This window comes from Malaclemys terrapin, chromosome 4 (genome assembly GCF_027887155.1).
Source record: "Malaclemys terrapin pileata isolate rMalTer1 chromosome 4, rMalTer1.hap1, whole genome shotgun sequence".
Taxonomy (NCBI): Eukaryota; Metazoa; Chordata; order Testudines; family Emydidae; genus Malaclemys; species Malaclemys terrapin.
The window spans coordinates 126,790,666-126,812,192 of record NC_071508.1 but is presented as its reverse complement, the minus strand read 5'-3'; the positions used below and the strand labels follow the sequence as shown (position 1 = coordinate 126,812,192).

The following is a 21,527-nucleotide window of genomic DNA, read 5'->3' as shown; positions in this document are numbered from 1 at the left end:
TAATTTTATAAATCTAAAATATAAATTAACAGTTTAAAAAAATGTAACTACTGATAGGTTGGGCGATGAGGAGAACAAAGAACAAACAGCAGTGCATGCAGGCGAAAAAGAGGCATGAAGAATTATAACAGGGGCTAGAAACAGTAGCAAGAAAAAAGCCAGAGTCTGCTTGAAGTGGGTACTGTCAGCAGAGGACCTCCACACACAAAAGTCCTCTCCTAAATCATCATCTTTCCCAGGTATCAAAGGGGTAGCCGTGTTAGTCTGGATCTGTAAAAGGAGCAAAGAGTCCTGTGGCACCTTACAGACATACACAGGAACAAATCAACATACCCTTAGAACCCCGACCGGGGTTATTCTATCTACTACCCAAGATCCACAAACCTGGAAATCCTGGATGCCCCATCATCTTGGGCATTGGCACTGTCACTGAAGAACTGTCTGGATATGTGGATTCTCTACTCAGACCCTATGCCACCAGCACTCCCAGCTATCTCCATGACACCACTGATTTCCTGAGAAAACTACAATGCATTGGTGACCTTCCAGAAAACACCATCCTAGCCACCATGGATGTAGAGGCTCTCTACACAAACATCCCACACACAGATGGAATACAAGATGTCAGGAACAGTATCCCTGATGCCACAGCACAACTGGCTGCTGAGCTCTGTGACTTTATCCTCACACACAACTATTTCAAATGTGATGACAATATATACCTCCAAACCAGTGGCACCGATATGGGCACCCGCATGGCCCCACAATATGCCAACATTTTTTGGCTGACCTGGAACAATGCTTCCTCAGCTCTCGTCCACTCACGCCCTTTCTCTACCTACGCTACACTGATGACATCATCATCATCTGGACCCCTGGGAAGGAGACTCTGGAAAAACTCCACCCCACCATCAACCTCAGCCTGGACCAATCTACACAGAAGGTCCACTTCCTAGACCCCATGGTGCAAATAAGGGACGGTCACATTAACACCACCCTATACCGAAAACCCACCGACAGCTATGCCTACCTTCATGCCTCCAGCTTCCATCCCGGACACACCACACGATCCATTGTCTACAGCCAAGCACTGAGGTACAACCGCATCTGCTCCACCCCTCGGACAGAGACCAACACCTACAAAATCTTCACCAAGCATTCTCAAAACTACGATACCCGCACGAGGAAATAAGGAAACAGATCAACAAAGCCAGACGTGTACCCAGAAGCCTCCTACTGCAAGACAAGCCCAAGAAAGAAACCAACAGAACTCCACTGGCCATCACATACACAGGGCCGGCTCCAGGGTTTTGGCCACCCCAAGCAGCCAAAAAAAAAAAAAAAAAAAAAAAAAAAACCAAAAAACAAAAAACAACTGTGATCACGATTTGCGGCAGCAATTCGGCGGGAGGTCCTTCGCGCTGAACGGGAGTGAGGGACCGTCCGCCGAATTGCCGAATAGCTGGACCTGCCGTCCCTTTCTAGAGCGGCCGCCCCAAGCACCTGCTTGCCAGGCTGGTGCCTGGAGCCAGCCCTGCACATACAGTCCACAGCTAAAACCTCTCCAATGCATCGTCAGTGATCTACAACCCATCCTGGACAACGATCCCTCACTTTCACAGGCCTTGGGTGGCAGGCCAGTCCTTGCCCACAGACAAACTGCCAACCTGAAGCATATTCTCACCAGTAACTACACACCGCACTATAGTAACTCTAACTCAGGAACCAATTCATGCAACAAACCTTGATGCCAACTTTGCCCACATGTCTACACCAGTGACACCATCACAGGACCAGATCAGCCACATCATCACCGGTTCATTCACCTGCACGTCCACCAATGTAATATACGCCATCATATGCCAACAATGCCCCCCTGCTATGTACATCGGCCAAACTGGACAGTCCCTATGTAAAAGGATAAATGGACACAAACCAGATATTAGGAATGGCAATATACAAAAACCTGTAGGAGAACACTTACATCTCCCTGTACACACAATAGCAGATTTAAAGGTAGCCATCCTGCAGCAAAAAAAAAAAAAACTTCAGAACCAGACTTCAAAGAGAAACTGCTGAGTTTCAGTTCATCTGCAAATTTGACACCATCAGTTCAGGATTAAACAAAGACTGTGAATGGCTGGCCAACTATAAAAGCAGTTTCTCCTCGCTTGGTGTTCACACCTCAACTGCTAGAAGAGGGCCTCATCCCCCCTGATTGAACTAACCTCATTGTCTCTAGCCTGACTCACTCTTGCTTGCATATTTATACCTGCCTCTGGAAATTTCCACTACATGCATCCTACGAAGTGGGTATTCATCCACAAAAGCTCATGCTCCAATACGTCTGTTAGTCTATAAGGTGCCACAGGACTCTTTGCTGCAGTATATACTTGGTCCACCCTCAGCGCAGGGAGCTGGACTTGATCACCTCTCAAGGTACCTTCCACCCCAAAATTTCTATGATTTTAGTAACCAATTCTACCACTGAACTCTACTCAAGCAGTCCTAAGTTCCACTCTCACGCCCAATCATAATGAAGTTAAATAAAAGCTAGCATTAGCACAGCTCAAATGACTGCAACCAGAAATTTCCATTTGTTAAAACTAGGGCTGTCAATCACAGTTAACTCAAAAAAAAAAAAAAAAAAAAAAATCGCAATTAAAAAAATTAATAGCGATTAATCACAGTTTTAATCACACTGTTAAACAACAGAATATCAATTGAAATTTAATAAATATTTTTGGATGTTTTTCTAAATTTTCAAATATATTATTTCAATTACAACACAGAATACGAAGTGTACAGTGCTCACTATTTTTTTTATTACAAATATTTGCACCGTAAAAATGATAAAAGAAATAGTTTTCAATTCATCTCATAAAAGTACTGTATTGCAATCTCTTTATCGTGAAAGCAACTTGGAAAAAAATCTACATTTGTGTTACATAGCTGCACTCAAAAACAAAACATTGTAAAACTTTAGAGCCTACAAGTCCACTCAGTCATACTTCTTGTTCAGCCAATTGCTCAAACAAATTTGCTTGCATTTGCAGGAGATAATGTTGCCCGCTTCTCGTTCACAATGTCACCTGAAAGTGAGAACAGGCATTCGCATGGGACTTTTGTAGCCAGAATTTTAAGGTATTTACATGCCAGATATGCTAAACATTCGTATGTCCCTTCATGCTTCGGCCACCATTCCAGAGGACATGCTTCTCATTAAAAAAATAATGTATTAATTAAATTTGTGAATGAACTCCCAAGAGGAGAACTGTATGTCTTCAACTCTGTTATACCGGCATTCTGTCATATATTTCATGTTATAGTAATCTTGGATGATGACTCAGCATACGATGTACGTTTTTAAAACACTTTCGCTGTAGATTTGAAAAAAGACAAAGAAGGTACCAATGTGAGATTTCTAAAGATAGCTTCAGCACTCAACCCAAGGTTTAAGAATCTGAAGTGCCTTCCAAAATCTGAGGGGGACGAGGTGTGCAGCATGCTTTCGGAAGTCTTAAAAGAGCAACACTCAGGGTATGCCTACACTTACCATTTAAAGCGCAAAAACTCCCTTTTTTGCGCTAAAACCGCAGGTGCATCTACACTCAGAAGTTCCACCACAAAAAGAAAACCACCTTCACGAGAGGCACACAGCTCTTACCGCTGTTCTTTTTGCGGTGCTGTGCAAGTGAAGACACGTTCTAGTAGTGTAAACACCTTTTGGCCTCCAGAGGATATCCCACAGTTCCAAAAGCGACCAGCATTTCTGCTGCTCTGACACACGGACGTCCGCCCCTCCCCCTGTAAGCCCCGGGAAGTTTGAAGCTCCCTTTCCCTTTGTTTGTAGATGTGGCGGGGAAAGCAGCCAGACAGCAGGAGGTTTTAAAAAAGATGCCACAGAAGAAACAAGGAAGTAATGGGGCTCCTGAGACAAGAAGCAGGGCAGCACGGGGCACTGAGCAGGGATCCAGAATGCCTTCTGCCCACCTCCCTTCCCATAGGACCTATCGAGAGAGCTGCACTGTGGGATAGCTGCCCTACAGCACTGCTTTCAGTGATGGAAGTGCTGGTAGTGTAAACACTCTCTGACACCTGAGGAATTGAGTGAGTACACAAACAAGTGCTTTACTTTCACCGGTTCCCTATCACAGGTGAAACTTACAGCGCAAAAACTCTAAGTGTAGACATACCCTCAGATGGAGAAACTACAGAACCTGAACAACCAAAAAAAAAAAAAAAAGTCAACCTTTTGCTGGTGGCATCTGACTCAGATGATGAAAATGAACATGCGTCGGTCTGCACTGCTTTAGATTGTTATCGAGCAGAACCCATCATCAATATGGACGCATGTCCTCTGGAATGGTGGTTGAAGCATGAAGGGACATATGAACCTTTAGCGCATCTGGCATGTAAATATCTTGCGATACTGGCTACAATATTGCCATAAAAAAGCCTGTTCTCACTTTCAGGTGACATTGTGAATGAGAAGTGGACAGCATTATCTCCTGCAAATGTAAACAAACTTATTTGAGCGATTGGCTGAACAAGAAGTACGACTGAGTGGACTTGTAGGCTCTAAAGTTTTACATTGTTTTATTTTTGAGTGCAGTTATTTTTTTGTACATAAGTTCAACTTTCATGACAAAGAGATTGCACTACAGTACTTGTATTAGGTGAATTGAAAAATACTATTTCTTTTGTTTTTTATAGTGCAAATATTTGTAATAAAAATATAAAGTGAGCATTGTACACTTTGTATTCTGTATTGTAATTGAAATCAATATATTTGAAAATGTAGAAAACATCAAAAATATTTAAATAAATGGTATTCTATTATTGTTAAACAGTGTGATTAATCGAGATTAATTTTTTTTAATCGTTCATCAGCCCTAGTTAAAACAAAATATTCTCAGGCATATTTCTTTACACCATTAGTCCATCCTCCCATTGGGACTGTTCTCATTCATTGTGTTACATGCATCAACAAGTTTGTAAGCTCTCTGGGGTAGGGTTCGTCTCTTATTTTATGCTTGTGAAGTGCCTTCCACTTACAGTGCTACATAAGTAATCTTTTTATGAGGAGTACACTGTATTACCTATACAACATTCAGACACTTACTATGAGTAAGTGAGATGGCTAAAAGCAAATACCTAATTAAAAACAGCAAAAAATAGGAAACAGAAATCCACGTGAGCATCATTTTAGCTAATATAGTTAAAAATCCCTCTGTCATTAACTCATAATGAAAAAAGCTATTATTAGAGAATGTCAGCTATCAACTCATGTACTTAATGCCACTTATTCAATACCCCAGTTTACTAAAAAGTGTGATATTCTTGCTTGTGTGAGGAATTTCAGGACTCTGTTCACTGGTTTTTCATGAAGGCAGCTCGAAAAAAGGAGAGACTTCAAGTCTTTATAAAAAGCCATGCTAATTTAACTAGATAAATTAACACTTGCTTTATAAAATTCAAAAAAAACTGATGTGTAATTTTAAAATATAATAAAAAAGTAAATCTGTAGAGAAAAAACACTCGAAAAATCCCATGAAAAAGGAAAATCCTGTGCAGCCTTAACGATGGAGCTGCTATCTGTGCCTCCATAATTATAGCAGAGCAACAACTCTGCTAAAGTTATGGTGCAGCATCACTTTCATGGTGCCTTAAAACCCACACATTGAGGCAGATTGTCTTGAAATTTGCTGTGCCTCATGGGGGTAGTGAGCAGAGCTAATGGTCCAAACATCTAAAATACAGCCTCCGTTATAAAACACAAACCAAAAAAAACCCAAACCAGTATTTTATAAAATCATGTATTTTTTGGCTGCACACCTGAGCCTCCAATTATGGCTCTCATCCTCCCCAAACAGAACTCAATTGCTTTGGATTTATTTAGTGTATGGCACCTACTGCACTTTTGGGGAAGCAAGACTGAAAGGAAAAAGCAAAGTTTGTAACTCAAGGCTGGAACATGCCAAATTGATGTGTCCAAAAGACCACAATGCAGGTGTACAGGCAAGACTAGGCTGGCTCTGTTGAAGCAAGAGGGTTCACAGGGAATATGCTCCCATAGTAATTGGATGGCTCAAAGTGACATGCTGTGGTCATTGAACCTGAGCTGCATGCATGTGCTGTGAGCTATTCTTAGCAGCTTTCAGAAAAGTTGCTTTGTGCATATTCCTTGCTCTCTGCCTGCATTTAGCAGGGGCTCCTTCTGGAAGTTTAGCCCTGAGACTAAAATTTCTAGTTTAAGAGACGTATTTTTCCAGTGCTCTAAAAAGCATATGCAGACTCAGATTTTACTTAAGTACTGCCAAGGAAATTAGCATTAATTGAACAGAGGGAAGAAGAAAGACTCTTGTAAGCAGTTAGAATACTGTAATCATGCTTCCTGAACAAGGGGACCAATGGTGATCAAAGGAAAGCAAGCTATTGGGTTGGTTGGTCAAACAGTTCCTGATACACAGATCCTCTTAACATGAGCTGCTCATAACATTTTCAAGCTAGGGGAGAGGAAATGATATAGCTGGGGATTCGGCGCAGGAGGCCTATCACCTCCACATTCTCCCCTCCCATCTGAAGTCACCACCCCTTCCTCAGCCCCACTCCATTTTTCCTGACTGAGCACTGGGGAAAGATACCTCCCAGTAGGGTGACCAGACACCAAATGTGAAAAAGAGGGACAGGGGTTGGGGGTAATAGCAGCCTAAATAAGAAAACGACCCAAAAATTGGGACTGTCCCTATAAAATCGGGACATCTGGTCACCCTACCTCCCATTCACAGCTGCATCCCTAAAGGCAGTGACCACAGAGGGTCTCGCCTCATGCACAGGGTGGGGGAATGAGACAGCAGTGACTGGGTGAGAGCAAGGATCCTCCCCCTGTGTGAGCTAGTATCCTGGGGGCTCTGCTTTTCTGGGGAATCCTCGCCCCCTTGTGTGCTAGCTATATAAATCCACGATACGCCCATATCTCGAATACTGCGTTCAGATGTGGTCGCCCCATCTCAAAACAGATATATTGCAATTGGAAAAGGTTCAGAAAAGGGCAACAAAATGATTAGGGGTATGGAACAGCTGCCATATGAGAAGAGATTAATAAGACGGACTTTTCAGCTTGGAAAAGAGACGACTAAGGGGGAATATGATAGAGATCTATAAAATCATGACTGGTGTGGAGAAAGTAAATAAGGAAGTGTTATTTACTCCTTCTCATAACACAAGAACTGGGGGGGGGGGGGGGTGTCGTCACCAAATGAAATTAATAGGCAGCAGGTTTAAAACAAACAAAAGGAAGTTTTTCTTCACACAATGCACAGTCAATCTGTGGAACTCCTTGCCAGAGGATATTGTGAAGGCCAAGACTATAACAGGGTTCAAAAAAAAAGTAGGTAAGTTCATTGAAGATAGGTCCATCAATGGTTATTAGCCTGGTGTCCCTAGTCTCTGTTTGCCAGAAGCTGGGAATGGGCGACAGGGGATGGATCACTTGATTACCCGTTCTGTTCATTCCCTCTGGGGCACCTGGCATTGGCCACTGTCAGAAGACAGGATACTGGGCTAGACAGACCTTTGGTCTGAACCAGTATGGCCATTCTTCTGTTCATACGTACATGCACCCTTGCAATACAACTCTGCCTCCTTTAAGCGATGCCCCAAAATGCCACACCGCATGTACTACCACTCTATCCTCACAGATACTGCAGAAGACTTTGGGAACAGAGCACAGGAGCACTGTAGGACAAAGTCTAACCTTTCTCTTTATTAAGCCAAACCTTCATGTTTAGGTGAGGTGCAGCAAACAGAAGTTACCTATACCTACCCTGCACTCAAATGACGACTTATTCCACACAAGTGACCTCAGACTTCAGTGTTACCAACCCTTCACACCCTTTCACTGAAGATTCCTTCTGAGACATTACTCTTAACTAAGCCCTGGAGACTACTGTCACATATGCAGTCAGGTTACTGACAATCCTGTCAAAAAAACACCACCATGCTTGTGCACCCCTACTGATGCAAATTTAAAAAATTCAGTTCAGAAGTGAGGCATACTTTCTCTCTCAAGGTACACATGCACATGTCAAGATGCTTCAACTTATCCCTCCAACAATCAATACAGCTATACCTAACAGTGAACACAGCTGGAGTACATGCAGATAAATGCTGGAATTCAAAGCTGTGGAATACAACACAACAGCACATTCTTTGAGGCTTTCTTCATATCTACTTACTGTAGATTCACAGATTTTAAAGTGACTCCTATACTGAGCCTTGTAATTTGTGACTGACTAAGGCATCTTCCAGTAACGTATCCAATCTTGATTTGACGACACCAAGTGATGGAAAAATCTACCACTTCCCTTGGTGGTTTGCAAACTTTTTCATCACCTTTACTGAACCATTCCTAGTGGCTTTTGCCAGCTCCTGGCGGAAGTAGACAGAATTAAAGTTGCATTGCAGGTGTGGCATGCCCTAGTTTTCAGATGTTTACGTTTAGCCACATTATATTCTGGAACGGCACAAGGCCCCACTGGGTAACCTTAACACTGCAGAAAGCAAGTTTTGGGGTATTTATCACACCCATTACAACATACCAGGTGGCATTCCTGCTAAGAGCCATGTTATAAGCTCCAGGGGAAAAAAAACTCTGTCAAACTTCTAGGGAACTCTGCATGTGTCATCTGAATCAAAATGACATTGTCTCTAAGCTAATATGATACTATCACTGGTTTGGTGTCCATATACAAGTGACAGAGCATTAGAGAACGCTTTCTGTTTGCTAAAAGGTGATAGCTGTAGTAGAATTGAGGTGGATAGAAGCTCTACGAGTCCAACTCATAAATTGGAGTATGCAGCCTTAGAAGGACTTAGCAAGAGAGATATTGCAACAGTATTTTCCTTCACACTCACACGATTATCTTTGGAACAATAAGGACTAGAAACCGGATTTAAAACATTATGTTCTTCAGAACGCTATTTCCCCTAGGAACATTTCCTACTTGGCACAATTACATAGAATTTGAAAATTCCTCTTAACATTACCATATTAAAAAGTTACTACAGGATGGATTGAAATTGATACATTAAGAAGAAAACTATTCTTCCGGGGGGGGGGGGGGGTAAGGGGAGACAATAGTGCAATTGCTCTGCACTGTGACTATGGTATAATCCTCAGTACAGAGACTAGGAAGATAATGATGAACAATTGATTTTAAAATTTTATTCTTAATGAGAAATAAAGCTTGCCCATTGAGATAAGACACTTGAACAAAAACAAACAATTGCGTAAATACAAAACCGGTAAGTACACTTGCTTCTCTCCAACACACATACCATAATTCATAAAACCCTGATTTCAGCCCATTCACAAATGCAAAATTCTTCCACGCCCAATAAATTCAAACTAGTTTGAATGTGACCTCAACTTACTCATATCATAATTACAAGCCCTTCATTTTTTAATAAAAATCACTACAGAACTATACCTTTTTGTACCTGACTGGTTTAGAAATGATCTTTTGTTTAGGTAGTTAGATATTATAGTGACCAGAATGGCATAAAAACCTTAGATTTCTGGAAATATTAAATTAATAAAGTTGAGTTTTAAGTACAAATAACTTTATTCCAAAACTCAACTTGAATCAGGTGAAGTCTGATGCAAACAAAGGGTCAGACACTGCCCTCAACCCAAAATGGAGCTCACATTGACAGCAAGGAACATGTACATGCGGACAGTATATATTTGCATTTTTATAGCACTCTCAGTAGCTAAGAGTGACCAGATAGCCCAATGTATTTCTCTGTCATTTTGTCTACTTCTGGTGATTTTATCTATTACAATAAAAACATCTTTTTTGACAACTTTTTTGATCATGTAAACATTCATAGGCCAACTTATATTATTAAAAGTGAAAGAATTCTACAAATCCAATTTAATAGCCATTATTCACAGTCCATTCACTCTTTGTATTTCTCATTAAGGACAATAAAAATGAGGCCAACTTGACACCCAGAGATTGCATCAATTTAGAAGCATTTTTATACTGCAATTTCTCTGTGCAGGCCAGCCCTAAGGAAGCGTGTCTCCAGTTTCAGGTTCTTACTGTCCCAATGTTTCCATTTCAGACAATCCAGAGGCATTCATGTTTGTAAATAGCATTTCATAATAATATTTTTTTTAATTGTGGAAATCTAATGCTCTTCAGTTTTATAAAAGCTCTCAACAAAATTTAAGTTGAATGCATTCCTTTAAATGGCTTTCACCTTCCACCCCAGAAACAGTATCACAAAAATGATGGATTAAGTGACAGCCATATATCCCTTAAACACAAGTGTTTGTGAGGCTTAATTAAATGCTTATGAGGCTGGATCATCAAATCAAAGGGGCTATATAACTTTCAGCTAATAGTATTGCAAACAGAATCCCAATTTGTATCTTGGTGTTTGAGAATGCCTTAAAATAAAAATAAAAACGTGTCAGACTGCTAACATTCTTTATGTTGAGTTTTTGTTTACTGAATTGTTTTTTTAGTATTACAAGCTTTTGTATGCTCTCAATAGAAAGAGTGATAACTCTTGGGACAGGGGAAAGTCTTGTGTCTGGTTGTATAGGATTTCCCGGAATGGAAGCAAAATCCTGATTGGGATCGCCAGGCACTATCATGCAAAACTAAAAGAAGATCTACAAGAAGTTCATAGAAAAGTTAGGGTGACTCTAGCTACACATAGTGTCAAGCATCAGGGGGTAGCCATGTTAGTCTGTTTCCACAAAAACAACAAGGAGTCCGATAGCACCTTAAAGGCTAACCGATTTATTTGGGCATAAGCATTCGTGGGTAAAAAAACTTCACTTCTTCAGATGCAGAAGTGAGTTTTTTTTTTAACCCACGAATGCTTATGCCCAAATAAATCTGTTAGTCTTTAAGGTGCCACCGGACGACTTCTTGTTTTTCTAGCTACACACATTCTTAAAGTGGACTGAGGGTACGTCTACACTTACCGGAGGGTCTGGCGGCAGGCAATCGATGTTCTGGGATCGATCCCGGAAGTGCTCGCAGTCGAAGCCGGTACTCCAGCTTGGCGAGAGGAGTACGCGGCATCGACGGGGGAGCCTCCCTGCCGCGTCTGGACCTGCGGTAAGTTCGGACTACGGTACTTCGAATTCAGCTACATTATTAACGTAGCTGAATTTGCGTACCTTAGTCCGAAGTGGGGGGTTAGTGGGGACCAGGCCTGAGTAGCAGTGACTGAGCCAGTGGTATATGTATGTGCGTGTAAGAAAATGTTTACTTGCATTTAACATTAGTAGATTTATTTTCCACTTGGAACCCATTAAACCCTATTTAACCCATTAAATAGGTTAATGCCTGTTTGCATCCAACAGGAGGAAAGCATAAGTATTAAGGGGAAAGTAGCATGCTAATTTTTCAAAATAGTGAGAGATTTTAACTAATGCCACTACTGATCTAAAAGAAGTTGAAGGTATCACTTCATAAATTCAGAGATTAACATTATTGATTGCTTATATTGTACCAGTTTGTTTGAAGTCATGGCTGTCTAATGAATTTTAAATTCCCAGTAATTGCACAGTCATACAAAGCACTACTACAGGGATTTTTAATAAATAAAACTTGTCAGTCTTTTCTAAGTAGATAGAGTAACAGGTTCATTTAAAAAAAGACCAGGAGTACTTGTGGCACCTTAGAGACTAACGAATTCATTTGAGCATAAGCTTTCGTGGGCTACAGCCTACTTCATCGGATGCATAGAATGGAACACACAGAAAGAAGATATTTATACATACAGAGAACATGAAAAGGTGGGAGTTGCCATACCAACTGTAAGAGGCCAATCAATTGAGATGAGCTATCATCAGCAGGAGAGAGAAAAAACCTTTGAAGTGATAATCGAGATGACCCATAGAAGGTGTGAGAATATTTTAACATGAGGAAATAGATTCAATTAGTGTAATGACCCAACCATTCCCAGTCTCTGTTCAAACCTAAGTTAATTGTATCTAATTTGCATATTAATTCAAGTTCAGCAATCTCTCTTTGGAGTCTGTTTTTGAAGTTTTGTTGTTGCAAAATTGCCAGGTCTGTCACTGAGTGGTTAGAGAGACTGAAGTATTCTCCCACTGGTTTTTGAAAGTTGATTCCTGATGTCAGATTTGTGTCCGTTTATTCTTTTGTGTAGAGACTGTTCGGTTTGGCCAATGTATATGGCAGAGGGGCATTGCTGGCGCATGATGGCATATATCAGAAGTGCAGGTGAATGAGCCCCTGATGGCATGGCTGATGTGATTAGGTCCTATGAAGGTGTCACTTGAATAGATATGTGGACAGAGTTGGCATCGGGCTTTGTTGCAAGGATAGGTTCCTGGGTTAGTGTTTATGTTGTATGGTGTGCGGTTGCTGGTGAGTTTTTGCTTCAGGTTGGGGGGGCTGTCTGTAAGCGAGGACTGGTCTGTCTCCCATTTAAGAGATCAACAGTGCAAGTTTTTAAAATTATGATTTGTAAAATTACTAATGCTTCCTAAACAAACTATAAAATAATATAATATTACAGAAGTCCAACTGTACCATGCACTAAATTCCTTCATTTTCTATTTCAAAAAAGTTCTCAGGATGGAAATCTGTATGACAAGTTCAATCTGGAAAAGACTTTACAATTTTGGAGTTAAACTCTATAAATCAAGAAAACCATGGTAATAACCTAATAACGTATATAATCTCAAACTTGTACTATATGTGAAAGAGTTTGGGACTCACCTACCCACAGGCCTACAGGTGCAATGGTGCAACTTTAGAATGGAGCCACAAACGGAAAAGTACGTACAAAAAGAATTACTCCCCTTAATTTCATTTTCTCAAGATATAAAACCCATTATGGAATTATCTACTGGATATGAGACCCATGCTTTTTTGCAGTCTTTATAAAAGCCTTGCAAAAAAATCTTATATACACCTCCAACCAAATAGTCAGCCACTCTTATCACAATGATAGTAATGAAAAAAACTGAGTATTAACTCAAAAAATGTATATCCACGCCAACCAAATAGTAAAAAATAGCCTTGATGTGTTCTGTTACCTCACTGAACCCCCCTTCATTTATTCACATTGTATACTGTCAAAATCCTAGCTGACTTTGAGCTCTGTGGGGTATGGATTGTCTGTGTATTATGTTGTGTTTGTTCATTGTGCACAAGGGGGGTTCTGGTTTACGACTGGGGCTCTTAGTTTTATTATTTACTTGTATTATGGTAGTGCCTAACATTTGTATAGTGCTTAGCACAATGGGATCTCCTGACTGGGGTCTTTAGATATTACTACAATCAAATTAATGTCACAGGAATACAGTGTTGCTCTTTTGAAAAACATTCTTGGGATTTAAAAAGACAGTGCATGTAGTACCTTATTTAAGTTTGAATCATGTGTCTTTAAAATCTTTTGTAAACCAACATGCCAGATCTTTCAAAAATATTTAATTAGCCACCCATATCCAGGTGTCCACTAAATGTAGACAACAGTAATGGGCCTATGCCAAACAAGAGCCTTCAAATTGCTAAAAGGAAACAAAGGAATTGCGAAACTTCATCTGTCTCTCACACTGCCCCATCATTAAGCAAGGCTGCCAAACTTGCTGCAAAGAAAGATACCCAGAGCACCAGTCCTAGTTCTTCCAAAGAATTGTAGCCAAGAGATGCAAAACCCCACTGTTTTTTGGAGCTGGAAGGGTGGTGGGAAGTAGAGATAGAAAAGTACGATGGACTACTAGCTACTAGCTTCCACAGGGCAGGGGGCGCTAATGTCATAGGTTTACAGAGTAACCTGAACAGAACTGCTTCTTTCCAGTCTAGTAAAGGGACTGGAGAAACATTTGCAGGACAACAGCTTAGTCCGAAAGAATCACACATTAGAAATAGAGGTAAAAGAGCAGCCCTTCCACGTGCATCGTTTCTGCGGAAGAGGCTCCCTGAAGGCCGCGCTTAACTCCTCATTGTGTGCGGGGGAGGCAGGCAGGCGTGAGGCCCCCGCCGCGCGGTTGCCTGAGCACGGAGGCCGCGCGGCCCCTCACAGTGGAAAGGAGGCCGGCTACACGGAGCCCTGGCAGAACGACGCACGGGCTCTTCCAGAGTCTGGCAGGTGGCCGGTGCTGCACGGCTCCTTCAGCCCTCCCATCCTATCATAGGGGGCCTCAGAAAGATCAGGGGCCGCGGGGAGCGAAGCCCGGGAAGCTGCGAATCCGCGGCCCCTCAGGCTGCGGCACCGGAAGAGTCTGGTGGCCTGGGGAGGGGGAAAGCCCGAAGTCCCGCTACGCAGAGGAAGGGCTTGGGGGAGCGAGCCAGCCCCCAAGCTAGGGAAGAAGGCTAAGGGGAAACAAGGCCCAAGCCTTCAAGACACCCTGCCGGGTTCCAACTTACAACGGCATCGTCTCTCCAGCTCCCCCGCTGCCGCCGCCTCTTCTTCGTCCCCCTCCTCCTCCCCCGCTGCCGCCTCCGGACCGGTTACTCGTCCCGCCGGGAAGCGGAAGCCGTGAGCATGATATGGGCCGGAGTAGGGCCCTAGAGGGAGGAGGGAGCTGTTCGCTGGGCCGAGCCGCTGCCGCCGCTTCTCCTTCCTCTTTCCCTCCGGCCTCCTCCTAACATGGCGCCCGGGCGCTACCACAGCAACGTTCTAGAACGGGGGCCTACGCAACGACGCGCCCCCTCGTACGCACGGCACGCAGAGCCGCCGGCGCATGCCCACTAAACGCGCGGCTGGCCGGCAACACGGGATTTGTAGTTCTAGGCAGGGAGAGCGGCGGTGGGTTTTGAAAACAAAGTTCTAACGGCCGCCAGGAAGTCCCGCGCACGCGCAGAAGAGTCAGAGAACGCAGCTTTGTGGGCGATTCCTGTGGGGGCGGGGGGAGCTCCCGGAGAGGCTGTCGTTTTGTTCCCTTTGAGGACAGTGTCGCGCCCCCCCGGCAGGGAAGCCCTCTCAGGGCGGAGCCTGTGCTGTTGTGGAGCGGCGCTGTGCCTGCTTCCCCGCGTGACGGTAGCCGGACAGGCTCGCCTTGACCACGGGGGTAGCGTGGAGGGAACAGGTTTCCAGGCAGCCCGTTGTAGGCCGTTTATAGTGAGCTCCCTGGCCCCGGGTGATTGGCAGAGCTGCAGCCAGCTCTAGGTAGCAAGGGGGCAGTCTGTGCCTAGCGCTCCTGCTGCAGCGTGTCGGGATTTACACATCAGACCGCCTTCCCGCTTCGTAGCACCCGAACTGAACACCCACGAGATTCCTGTCCTCTCTGGGGAGTAAGTAAGTGACGGTCTGATGGGACACGCTTTACACATAGGTAAACAAGGCAAAGCCACAGAGAGACAGGGAGTCATTGTCTGATTCAAAACGAGGACTCCAGACATCCATCCTGCTTCTCATGCCGGTGCTCAGCCTACTCGGTTTCTCTTTTTATACTCCACCCAGAGGAAAGTTTATATGGTCATGCCATACGGAAGGTCCACCGAGCATATGTTGCATGGAACTCCGTTTTTCTACCTGGGAAAGTTGAAGGATCGAGTTCTCTCTTTTAAAAAAAAAACCCCTCCTAGATTTCTAACGTTTCAGCAGCAATGAGGTTAATACAGTTTAAGAGAATTTAGTGGTATTGTATGAAACGTTATTTTATTCACATAAACAAATCCAAATAAACGTGGACTGCATAAGGAAGAAAGAAAATTCAGTTTATTGTCCAAATCAGCTATTAGTCTCTTTAGGGATTTATGCAGTAGAATTTCTGCTGGGAAGAAGAATCACTCTCAGTAAAGACCACACCAAAATCCACTTTTGATCAAGTTTCCTATCAACCACTGGTCTCTTGCATTGTGAGATTGTCTGAATGGTGCTAAAGACTTATTAAATATGAGATACTTTAAAAATTGTCTCCAAATGAATCCCAGATGAATAATTGGATTGGCTGTCAACGGGATTTTTAGATCCACAAAATGTTTATCTGGTTAGAATACACACATTGTTCCTGCTTCTGTCACTGACTTGGCACGTGACCTTGTGCAAGTTATGTAGCATGCATGTGTTTGAATAGGGACACAGAATTAATAAAGTTCTATATTAAAAATAAAATATTTTGCAGTTATTATATGTAGTATTAATAGGTCATCATCCTTTTTAGAAATGTTAGATGTTTTTGTTTCTCTTTTTCTTTCCAAACAGCCCTCATAGGCATGCTTTCTGTTTTGGGATGATATTATGTTACATTTTCTATAATAAAAAATATTTGAAGATTAATACTATCAAAACCTCATCAGCTCAAGATAGATGGTTTATTTGGCCTTTTCCTTGAAAATATACATTAGGTCAATACAAAATCAAAATAACCAAATGAAAGCCATCCAACTATCGTTGAGAAACTAACTGTGACCAATCCAGGAACTCTTTAGATTCTCCTTCAAGAACTGCCACTATGGGAATCTTAAAGCAATTTAATAAACTTTAATGATACAGAAATATTGAATATCCTTTGACTATTAAACCAAATATTGATAATACCAAAACAACACTGAAAATTAATGGCAGATCCAGATTGGGTCACCAGGCATTTACTCAGTCACTTTAGTGGATTGGTATGCTTCCACATCTGGTACAGAATGGCAGCACTTTGTGTGCTCCACTGTCTGTCTGCTCTTGTGTAACAGGCAGAGGGAGTGAAGCCCAGGTCAGAATTACCCCTTGCTCACTATGCCTCATGTAGGGTGCTCAAAACCCCTGGACTGAAAGCCTTTCTAGTGCCTTAACAGGCTCCTAATAAGCAGAGGAGAGGAAAAAGCTTTACACTTGGAGAGTAATAGAAAGATAGTCCTTGATGCTCCTGTTTCCTTCCTTTTATCAGTAGCAGCAGCTGCCCCCTTTTCAAAGACTGGGGGAAAGAATCCCATAGCCTTGTTCCTTTCTTTCAGTGTGCTATAGAACCAGAAAAGAATTTGCTGGTGGTGCTAATCATGTCAACTGCACTAGAGAATGGGAGGTAGGGAACACACCCAACAGTGCTGCCCTTCCATGATGATAGGGTGTGGATTCTTTTGGACCACAATTTCAAATAGGTATATGCACAAATATTCTGATGTATATGTGCATAAATTAAGATGTCATGAACAGAGTATTTAGTGGAGTGCAAATCTATCTACTGTACTATGAGCTATAAAAGTAATATGTCAGAAATCAAAGTGAAAACTACACAAAGAAATATAAAGAAAATAGTTTCAATGTAATCAGTTTTTTTGTAAAATACATTAGAAATGTTCTGCCTTTTCATTAGTGTGATGATGTGTTGGGGTTTTACATCTGTCAGTACTCTTTCATTGCATTTCAGGATTGTTCTTGAAGAGATATTCTGCCTATAGACAAAAGATTGACAAAAAGTAAAGTTAACAGTGTTACAGACTCTAAGTGTTCAATTTTAAACTTCCCCAAATTAACAGAAGTTTAGAGGATAACACCACTTTAAACAAAATCCAAACAGCTATTATATAGCTCCAAGATGGTAAAGCTGTAAGCCCTGATAGATATGCCATCAATTTCTATAAGACATTTTTAATATTATCACCCCTCTTTACACAAAGTGTACAATTACTTCAAGCAAACAAAGATTGTACCACCTATTACTGAGGCCACATTGTCCTTCCCCATAAAGATAAAACTCCAGGAATGTGTACATCTTATCTCCTTATTTTTTTTCCTTAATGTAGATCATAATTCTTGCTAAGATGTTAATAGACTGAGAGCCCTCTCTGCTCCCTATAGATGCATATCATTCTGGTTCTGTACATATTGGGCAATGAGCAACAATGTAAGGACATTATATACTGCCCACAGTAGCACAAAAAGGATGCATTCATTCTAAGCCTTAACTAAGCCCTTGTCTACACTGCAAATTTATGTTGGTATAACTACGTCACTTAGGGGCGTGGAAAATTCACACCCCTCAGTGATGCAGTTATACTGACCAAACTCCCAGTGTAGACAGCGCTGTGTTGATAGGAGGCCTTCTCCCATCAATATAGCTTCACTAAGGCATAGGCCTTGGCTACACTTGCAGATGTACAGCGCTGTGAGTTAAACCTGACTTCGTGCAGCTGAGTAGGGAAAGTGCTGCAGTCTGTCCACCCTGATAGCTGCCCAGCGCATTGTCGTGGCCACATTTGTGGCAATTGCAGCGCTATTGGGAGTGGTGCATGATGGGCAGCTATCCCACAGAGCACCTCTTCCCATTCTGGCGCCGTGGGTTGTGGGAAGGGGGCGTGGGTGCGGGGCATTCTGGGTCCTGTCCCAACGCCCCGTGATGCATCGCTTCACATCCCAGAAATCCCTGTGTTTCCGTCCACCTTTGGCGCCATCTTTTAACGGTTTCTGTGCAGCGCGATCTGTTGTCTGTGGGAAATGGAGTCCGAACTGCTGAGGCGTATGCTGACTTATCTCGCCAGCACGTCACGTTTGGCTGTCGAACTATTCCTTAAGATCCAAAGTGACAGTGAGAGTGAGGAGTCCGACAATGCTATCGAGCCGCGTAATGCGTACGACACGAAATTGCTTATGGCATTCACGGACGTGCTCAGCACCATTGAACACCGCTTTTGGGCTCAGGAAACAAGCACTGAGTGGTGGGATCACATCGTCATGGAAGTCTGGGATGACGAGCAGTGGCTGCAGAACTTTCGGATGAGAAAAGCCACATTCATGGGACTGTGTGAGGAGCTTGCCCCCAGCCTGCGGCGCAAGGACACGAGATTGAGAGCTGCCCTGCCAGTGGAGAAGCGGGTGGCTATTGCAATCTGGAAGCTGGCAACTCCAGACAGCTACTGGTCAGTCGCAAACCAGTTTGGAGTGGGAAAGTCGACCGTTGGAATCGTGTTGATGCAAGTTGGCAAGGCCATTAACCGCATCCTACTCAGAAGAACCGTGACTCTGGGTAATGTGCAGGAAATAGTGGATGGCTTTGCACAAATGGGGTTCCCTAACTATGGAGGGGCGATAGATGGGACGCACATTCCTATTCTGGCACCACCCCACGTACGATCCGAGTACGTTAATCGGAAGTGGTATTTCTCTATGGTTCTCCAGGCGCTTGTGGATCACCGTGGGCGTTTCATTGACATTAACACAGGCTGGCCCGGAAAGGTGCATGACGCATACATCTTTTGGAACACTTGGCTGTTCAGGAAGATGCAGGCTGGGACTTTTTTCCCAGAGCGGAAGATCACGGTAGGGGAAGTTGAAATGCCCATTGTGATCCTTGGAGATCCCACTTACCCGTTAATGCCGTGGCTCATGAAACCCTACACAGGGAGCCTTGACAGCAGCAAGGAACGGTTCAACTACAGGCTGAGCCGGTGCCGAATGACTGTGGAGTGTGCCTTTGGCCGTTTAAAGACCCACTGGCTGTCTCTGTATGGGAAGCTGGACTTGGCCGAAAACAGCATCCCCACGGTTATATCCATTTGCTGTGCCCTCCATAATATTTATGAAGGGAAGGGTGAAAGCTTCACTCAAGCATGGACCTCCAAGGTTCAACACCTGGAGGCTGAATTTGCACAGCCAGAAAGCAGGGCTATTACAGGGGCCCAGCGTGGGGCTGCAAGGATTAGGGATGCCTTGAGGGAGCAATTTGAGGCTGAAAACCAGCAGTGATGTCTGGGGCCCTGCATGGGAGTGAAGTGCAGTAGTTACAATCTTTAGGAATAAGTGTTTGCTAAGCAGACAAGCATACTTGCAGTGTCTGTTTATTTCCTGGGCTAAGGAGTCTTTTACTTTATGCAGTAATAAAGAATGTTTTCAAAGCCAAAGAATCCATTTATTGAAAAGAAAAAAAATATATTTATTGAAAAGAAACAAGGGGGTGGAGTGGGGAACGGTACAATCACAGATTCGTGTATGTCCTGTCTGGTGTGCTGTGCAGTGAGTGCTGCACTTCAGGACAGCTATACTGCATGGTGATTGGGGTTAAGTGCAGAGGGTCAGGGTCGTGGTTTTCAGGGCTGGTTGGTGAAGATACTGGTGTTGGAGGCAGCGGGTGGCGTGAAGAACACGGAAGTTGGGGAAAGTGGGTTGGAGGTGACAGTGGGGCACAACGGAAAGAGTTTTGGGACAAGGGCTGTAGGGGGAGTGGTGTTGGCGTTTGCAGTACTGCTCCTCTTTCTGCATGGCTATGAGCTCCTGGATAGCGTCTGCTTGGCGCTCCAGGATGCTTATGAGCCGATCCTGCTTTGCTGCCGGTGCTCCGTGCTTTGCCATCGGTGCGCTGCATTTTCCTGGCGGATCCTGCTTTCTCTCTCCCTCCAGTTCTGTGCTTTCTCATTCTCTTTAATAGATTGCCGCATCACTTCTTGCAGCATGTCTTCTTTGCTTTTTCGCGGTCTCTTCCTGAGTCTTTGCAATTTCTAAGCAGGCGATAAGAGGGACAGCTGAGGTCTCAAGGTTGATGCTGCTGTATAGGCAAAATGCAACATTTAACAGAGGCAGCATTGTTTATACCAGACAGAGTAATGATTTCCCCCACACTTAAGGAGTAGAAAACACACAGGGTCTACACAATTGCATAATTTTCCCGTCTGAAACAGAGCACACATATCCCACGGGAGCCTCAAAATGGTGAGTAAGGGGGACTGATTGTTTCAGGGCTGCACTGTTCTCTGGGTTTCTGTGCCTTGGGGAGAGCCAACAGCTTCAGGGGGCACCTACACCAAACACCGTCCCAACATTTTCCACAGGAGTTCGTCCTGGACGATATCTCGCTGCTGAGGGTGACCTGGGAAGCAAGGGAGGGTCTTCTACTGCAATGCGGCTTCCACCTTGGCCCATATGCAGCTTGCCTGTGTGCAGCAATGGTCCCCCTGCCCCTCGCAGCACAGTGGCACGGACACGTTAGCCTGACTGGGACAAGGACCACGGTGGCTCTCCTGATAAACCTGCGCAAGCACATTGCACACGTTCTGGATGAGACATTCGAGGAGATTACTGAGGCCGATTACCGCGATGTGATAAACCACATCAATGCACTATTCCGCAACTAGGCATGCATGCCTAACCCTCCTCTCCCAAAGAGCCCACACTGAAAAAATTCCTTCCCAAAAAAATAAACACTTACTGGGAACCCGCTCTTCTGTTTGTTCTCCACCAAATACCGGCCACTGCGACTGGCTACCTTCCTCCTGGCTCGAGAAGAGCTCCTGGCTGCATGGCTCCAGGGATTCCGGGGTGTCTCCATCCGCCCCACCACCCTCACTCCTGTTTTCCTCCTCCCCCCCCCCCCAGCTCTGAAGTGTCCATGGTGGTGCTTGGAGTGGAGATGGGGTTAACCCCAAGTATCGCATCCAGCTCTGTAGAATTGGCAGGTTGCGGGGGGATCACCCGAGTGGCTGTTTGTGTCGCGGGCTTTGCGGTAGGCACTCCGCAGCTCCTTCACTTTAATCCTGCACTGCAGGGCATCCCAGTCATGGCCCCTTTCCATCATGTCCTTTGATACCTTCCCAAAG

The 21,527-nt window shown here is 43.7% G+C and overlaps 2 protein-coding genes across 6 annotated transcripts in view; both read right to left on the bottom strand.

The window, feature by feature from the left end:
- PAPOLA (poly(A) polymerase alpha) overlaps positions 1 to 14,875 on the bottom strand; it is an 80,114-nt gene extending 65,239 nt beyond the window's left edge. Inside the window, exon 1 of one of the 2 annotated variants that reach the window (XM_054028449.1) lies at positions 14,433 to 14,875. In XM_054028449.1, the coding sequence (XP_053884424.1) occupies positions 14,433 to 14,440 (8 nt within the window). In that variant the 5' untranslated portion in view covers positions 14,441 to 14,875. The remainder of the gene's footprint in view (positions 1 to 14,432) is intronic. The other variant, XM_054028448.1, reaches the window with a different exon arrangement.
- Positions 14,876 to 16,476: 1,601 nt separating this feature from the next.
- The window catches only part of AK7 (adenylate kinase 7), a 53,211-nt gene continuing 48,160 nt past the window's right edge, over positions 16,477 to 21,527 (bottom strand). The window contains exon 18 of one of the 4 annotated variants that reach the window (XM_054028445.1): positions 16,477 to 17,393. In XM_054028445.1, the coding sequence (XP_053884420.1) occupies positions 17,355 to 17,393 (39 nt within the window). In that variant the 3' untranslated portion in view covers positions 16,477 to 17,354. Of the gene's footprint in view, positions 17,394 to 19,848; positions 20,480 to 21,527 lie in introns of those variants that run through there. The other 3 variants (XM_054028444.1, XM_054028446.1, XM_054028447.1) reach the window with 3 other exon arrangements.